We start from the raw sequence: 6,545 nt of genomic DNA, 5'->3' as shown, positions 1-6,545 counted from the left end.
TCATAGATTCTGCATGATCCCAATACTCTTGTTCCCATTTTTTTTATTCTGATTTCATTGTAAACAATGATCCAAATCGAACTTGTTTCTGAATGATAAGATTGTTCGATTCTATACTTCGTATCGTATGATAAAAGATGATTTATTCATCTCTAACAAATTTCGTCAATCTATCTCTAAATTAATATAGAAAAATTAAATCATGAATAATTATTAATTATTAGTACAAATAGTTAACATATACAAAAAATATACTTTATCCGAATTTTGATCTCCAGATCTCTTCGTATCGTGAATTCGTGATTTTATAAACGATAATCGCGGCCCTTTAAATCATAATTTTATATAAAAAAAACACAATGAAATTAATCCTGATGATTGTGTGAGCTGGAGGGGACAACTCTACAGACCACCTGTCCACATCCACATGCGGATCCACTAACTCAATGATACCGTGGGGCCCGCTATCCACTGCAAGATTTACTAAATCCTACAAATGCAGCGGTCAGATTTTTGTTCTTGTCTGGTTAATTTATAGAACTGAACAATACGAGACCCAATTTAACTATTTAATATATAATTTAATTTTTTAAAAAAAATTGTTCTCGTCAAAAAAAAAAAAAATGTATCTAGAAAATAAAAAAAATCCAAATCTATATCCAAATTCAAATCCAATTAAACACGTTAACGTTGTGCTTAGAAATTTTGGAAGAAAACGTGTTGATTTACGGGAAGCACACGCGATACGCATTGATTAGTAGGAATAACATGTTGATTTACAGGAAGAACCCGTGATAAGCATTGATGAGTACAAGGCCATCTCCCTGACAGATTTTTTTAATAAGGTCGGTGAAAGGAAAGAGTTAAATAAAAAAATTATAACCATGTGAAATTTCAGATCAAATCTTTTATTCTCGATTTTTTTTTTTTTTTTTTCTGTCTCCGTGTCTTTTACAATTGGATGAATCAAATTATATTTTAAGGTATCATGATATTTTTAAGATGTGTATAATATTTTTATGATGTACAAGATATTCTTGAGATATAATCTGATTCGTCCGATTGGTAAAAAAAAATAGGGATAAAAAAATTTAAGGACATAAAATTTGATCTCGTAAAATTTAAAATACATAAAAGAAATTAATAATGTAAATTCGTAAATAAATTATAAAGGTTTTTTAGTTGTGAGTTTTGACGTGGCATTCAAGTTTTAATCATGGGAGTTGTCGTGATTCTGATAAATCGAAGGGGCCTTTTAGTAATTTTGACATCGCGTGGCGTGTTGGCGCTGTCAGGGTGCCGTACCTAATGCCCTGTCTCGGGAAGGCACTCCTTAAACATCCACCCGGAGTTCATCTCCCATTCAGATTCTTTTTATCTGCATGCATCCATCGACAGATGTTATTCAGATATTCAGCTCCATTTCGGCATTAATGTCATTTGATCGAGCTCCGACCTGCGAGTTCAGGTTCTTCCTCCACTGTTTTTGTTGGTAGCTTTTTAATCACAATTATTTGTTTCATGTACCTTTCATGGATCTGGGCTGCCTTTCATGATCTCTTTTTCTTTACTTTAATGGAAACAGGTGAATTAAATGGCCACCGACGCTATCAAGAACTGAGAAAGGTTGATTCTGCATCGAAAGCCTTTTTCTGAATTCAGAAAAGAAAGGGCCAAAGGCAGTTCTTCAAGCTTTCCCACACTCGTCGAATTTCGCCAGAATGCCGAATCTTGGGTTGGTGGTGAAGCTTTGCGGGGCTCTGTTCCTCGTATGCTTTGCTGCCATGGCCGGAGCAGAATACGCTAAGTACAGAGATCCAACGCAGGCAGTGAGAGTGAGGATAAGCGATCTGATGAAGAGGATGACTCTCGCTGAGAAGATTGGACAGATGATGCAAATTGACAGAAAGGTCGCCACCCCACAGATCGTGAAGGATTACTTCATTGGTATATTTGTAGTTTCTTCAGAAGGAAAAAAAATATATTGTATAATTGAAAAAAAACAAAAAAAAATCTGATGCAGGAAGTTTGCTAAGTGGAGGGGGGAGTGTGCCTGCTCCTCAGGCTCCTCCACGAGTGTGGATCAACATGATAAATGAGTTTCAGAGAGGCTCCATCTCCACGAGACTAGGGATTCCAATGATTTATGGAATTGATGCTGTTCATGGCAACAATAATGTCTTCAATGCCACCATATTTCCCCACAACATTGGTCTTGGAGCCACAAGGCAAGTTCTAGTTCTTCACATCTTGTTTTGGCGTCTCAAATAAATACAAACATCAAATTAGCGCTTTGTTTTTTCTTAAAAATAAATAAATAAATAAATCAACACTCCTCTGTATGTCTCTCGTAATTTTATCGTCGTCTCCGGAACTATAATCCTATGGTAGAATATTCAAATTATCATCCAGATATCTATAATTTGATCCCTAATTATAATTTATTTGTAGAAATTTTTTTTCCAACTAGAAGGTGCAATCAAAAGATTCTGGATTTCTGGATTAGCCACCACGTATGTTTCTCGATTTATCCTGATGATCAGTGAAAAATTTTCGTGGACCGGACCGATCATCCAGGATAATCAATGAGACTAACTGAAATTATTATTTTTTCATAATTTTATTCTTAAAAAAATATCCTTGAATTTAAGGTTATATAGAAGCTATAACTAGCTTAGAAATTAGCATATAGCTATTATAAGTTGTAAAAGTTATAAGTTGTAAAAGTTACATGTTAATTTTTATAAATTTGATTTCAGTTAAATTATGTTCATTTAAAATGTAATGGATATTATGGAGTCCTCATCCTTTAGTTTACTTGTTAAATATTATTTTGATTAGATTATCACTCAGAAAAAAGAAAATCAAAATGATATATAATCATCGAAGTAGAAACTAGCAACTAACTTTTGCATATTATAAAAGTTAAATACGAATTTCTATACCATCAATCGTGATCAAATAATATTAATTTAAAATATCATAAATGTCATAATCTCGATCGTTTATTTTATAAATTAAAATATTATTTTAATTAAATTATCATTCAAATAAATAAAATTAAAATAATATAAGATTATTATTGTAATACAATGATAAAAGTTAATTGTTAGCTTTTACATGGTCAAATGGTACATAATGCATTATAGCAACTACTAGTTAAAAAACTAGATGTTAACTTCTAGTAATGGTTAACTTCTACACAGGTGAATTATTATTTTAATGCAATGGTATATTGAACATGTCAATTTAAAAAGGAGAGGGGTACTGGACTTTAATCAAAAATAAGATATCCATCTAATAAAAATATAAATGATGGAAGCCCATTTAAATTTTGGCCATGTTTTTTCTAAACAATCATATCAAATTTTGATTTCCTTGCAATCTGCAGGGATCCTGGTCTTGCGAAGAGGATTGGTGCAGCAACTGCACTGGAGGTTAGAGCCACTGGCATTCCCTATGCCTTTGCGCCGTGCATTGCGGTAGAGTTTCCAAATATAAACCATAAACCATGTCACTTTTGCACCTCTGCCTCTGTTCCTCAACACTAATTGCTGATTTGGTCCAATAATCAGGTTTGCAGAGACCCGAGATGGGGTCGGTGTTTCGAGAGCTACAGCGAAGATCACCGGATCGTCCAGAACATGACTGACATCATTCTTGGTTTACAAGGAGATGCACCTCAAAACTACACCAAGGGCTTCCCCTATGTTGCTGGAAAGTGAGTTTTCTCGATCCAACTGATTAATTTGATGGTCTTCTAGCACACAATTGACATAAAACTTTGGAACAGGAACAATGTGGCGGCCTGTGCCAAGCATTTTGTTGGCGATGGTGGCACACAAAATGGAATCAATGAAAATGACACCATCATCGACCGCAATGGCCTCTTCGACATCCATATGCCAGCCTACTACGACGCCATTGCCAAGGGCGTCTCTACCATCATGATTTCTTATTCAAGCTGGAACGGTGTCAAAATGCACACCAACCGCGAGCTCATCACGGGCCTCCTCAAGAACAAGCTTGGCTTCAAGGCATGCTTTCAAGAATCAACTTTGATCCCTTTTTACTTCTATGTTGCTATGTTTGATAGGTACTTGATTGAAACTCTGCCAGGGATTTGTGATCTCAGACTGGGAGGGACTTGACAGGATCACCACCCCACCAGGTGCAAATTATACATACTCCGTTGAAGCTGGAATCAATGCAGGCATCGATATGGTTAGTGTAAATACTTATCAAAGAGTATATAAATCGACATAAGAAATCATAAGTCAAAAATCACATATACACTTTCCTTTCCTATGTTGACAATCCATGCTTAATGAATCTTAAGAGGGAGTTAGTGATGATCTTATATAGTCAGTAACTACCTTCCTTAGCTTCTTCCTGCATCATTTTGCAGGTGATGGTTCCAAAAAAGTATGTTGAGTTCGTTGGCAACCTCACGTTTCTTGTTAAGAACAACTTCATCTCCATGAGCAGAATCGATGATGCTGTGAGGAGAATTCTGAGGGTGAAATTTATCCTCGGTTTGTTTGAGAAACCCATGGTTGATCACAGCGTAGCCAATCATCTCGGAAAAAAGGTGAACTGATCTCGATTCAGTATTTCATCAACAACAACAAAAAAAAAAAAAGTTCTTTTTGGGGGCTCACCAAGTATAATTTGCTCAACATAACCAGGAGCACAGGGAATTGGCGAGGGAAGCTGTGAGGAAATCTCTCGTGCTACTGAAGAACGGGAACTCCGGGGATGCTCCGCTGCTTCCCCTTCCGAAGAACGCAGGGAAGGTTCTCGTTGCAGGCAGCCACGCCCATAATTTGGGATACCAATGCGGCGGATGGACCATCGAGTGGTACGGCAGAAGCGGAAGAATCACAGCTGGTTTGCGCATTCTGACAAACACCGAGCCTGCACTCCATCATAGAACAACAAAAAATTTGAATTTGATTCTTTGTGCTTACTCACAGGCACCACAATCCTGGAGGCGATACGATCCACAGTAGATCCTTCAACCGAAGTGGTCTTCTCCGAAAACCCTAATTCCGAATTCATCAGCAGCAACGACTTCGCCTATGCCATCGTGGTGGTCGGGGAGCACCCTTACGCCGAGACCTACGGCGACAGCCTCAACCTCACCATCGCGGCCCCCGGCCCGAGCACGATCGAGACGGTGTGCGGCTCCTCCGTGAAGTGCGTGGTGATTCTGATCACCGGCCGTCCGGTGGTGGTGGAGCCGTACGTGGCGTCGATCGACGCCCTGGTGGCGGCTTGGCTGCCTGGATCCGAGGGTCAGGGGGTGGCCGACGTGCTGTTCGGCGACTACGGATTCACGGGGAAGCTTCCGAGCACATGGTTCAGGTCGGTGGAGCAGCTGCCGATGAACGCCGGAGACGCGCACTACGATCCCTTGTTCCCGCTAGGGTTCGGCTTGACGACGGAGTCAAGGAACAAAGAGGGAGACGAGGGTGAAGAAGGGATTTGGATCAGCTACAAGTGATTCGCTGCAATAAGGAGGGAAGGAAATAATCAAAATTTCTGGAGTTATGTGTATATTGTAAAAATAATAAATAAATCCTAAAGTTGAAATATATTTAGTCTTAATTTAGAAAGACAACAATTTTTTATCAGAATGAAATATTAAAAATATCTTCTAATCATTTATAAAAAGAGGAAAATGAACTACAAACACTGATCATTGAGCTAATCATATGAGAAGTTAACGGCTCACTTTCCCCACCTTAATCTTGATGTTGATGAATAGAAATATCAGACCCCAATAATAATTAAATTTTTATTCTCAATTATATCCCTATTTATATTTAAATAAATTTTATTATTAATTTATTTTTTTAAAATTAATATATATTTATATGATCTCAATCCTTGTATCATTTAATTAAAATATTTATTATGTATCACAACCAGGGATAGTAATTAGCTGTGACAATTTTCATAGTTGTTGATCTTGTTCGAAGGTGTGAAGTTGGAAAGTCAGGGATGTGTCACTTCCATTGATTGGATGAAAACCTTGCTCCTATCTGTAAAACAAATCAAATTAGGGAAGGGATCCCTGACGTTGACCCTCTGATACTCAAGTTAGAAACAGAAGAAGAGAAATCGAAAATAATAGGGACAGAGATCAATCCTTACCTTTCTTTATCCCTAGCATACTCTTTTATACCTATTTTAGTGACCCTTCATATGTCTCTGTTTAATGATATTAATTGCAGACAAAAGACATCTTTATCTTGACTTCTCCGCATTTAATGATAGATGGAGTATTCTCTTTTGATTTCTTTTCCCCTTATTAAGTATATGTCTTTTGCTCTTTTAATATATCGGTTCATTACACTACTAACGACATACCTCGAGCCAAACGGGTGGCCCGCTCGACTCGCTCACCTGTCGATCAGGCTGACCAGATGGTGCTTCATCCAGACGCCTGAGCGGACAGCAGTTCCTCCGATCGGCCTATATAACCCCCTCTTGCTCGGGCGACGCAGTTGAGCCTCTGAGTCCTGATGTTGACATTTTTG

At 37.8% G+C, this 6,545-nt stretch overlaps 1 protein-coding gene and 1 long non-coding RNA gene across 2 annotated transcripts; one reads left to right on the top strand and one right to left on the bottom strand.

Moving 5' to 3' along the window:
• The first annotated feature begins 1,326 nt into the window (after positions 1–1,326).
• LOC122046266 (beta-glucosidase BoGH3B-like) lies at positions 1,327–5,597 on the top strand. Its single transcript, XM_042606877.1, has 10 exons — positions 1,327–1,468; positions 1,586–1,947; positions 2,024–2,228; positions 3,392–3,482; positions 3,576–3,721; positions 3,794–4,037; positions 4,120–4,224; positions 4,409–4,591; positions 4,689–4,890; positions 4,977–5,597. The coding sequence occupies exons 2-10, from the start codon at positions 1,722–1,724 to the stop codon at positions 5,504–5,506; spliced, it is 1,932 nt and encodes a 643-aa protein (XP_042462811.1). The 5' UTR covers positions 1,327–1,468; positions 1,586–1,721; the 3' UTR covers positions 5,507–5,597.
• Positions 3,249–5,117, bottom strand: LOC122046267. The gene is made up of 4 exons (XR_006130241.1): positions 4,975–5,117; positions 4,662–4,901; positions 4,377–4,596; positions 3,249–4,198 (listed from the first exon to the last, which is right to left on the bottom strand). It is a non-coding gene; the product is annotated as an uncharacterized LOC122046267 (long non-coding RNA).
• Positions 5,598–6,545: the final 948 nt, after the last annotated feature.

The sequence above is a fragment of the Zingiber officinale genome, chromosome 2B (genome assembly GCF_018446385.1).
Source record: "Zingiber officinale cultivar Zhangliang chromosome 2B, Zo_v1.1, whole genome shotgun sequence".
Taxonomy (NCBI): Eukaryota; Viridiplantae; Streptophyta; class Magnoliopsida; order Zingiberales; family Zingiberaceae; genus Zingiber; species Zingiber officinale.
Note: the sequence above shows the minus strand (reverse complement) of the source record. Positions and strands in the feature narration are given on the sequence as shown.

What these genes read in the sequence shown, in the direction of transcription:
- LOC122046266 (XM_042606877.1), top strand. Translation starts at nt 1,722, where the DNA reads ATGCCGAATCTTGGGTTGGTGGTGAAGCTTTGCGGGGCTCTGTTCCTC. An exon ending in TCAATGCAGGCATCGATATG is followed by an intron (nt 4,225 to 4,408) that starts GTTAGTGTAAAT and finishes ATCATTTTGCAG; the next exon opens with GTGATGGTTCCAAAAAAGTA. An exon ending in AAGCGGAAGAATCACAGCTG is followed by an intron (nt 4,891 to 4,976) that starts GTTTGCGCATTC and finishes GCTTACTCACAG; the next exon opens with GCACCACAATCCTGGAGGCG.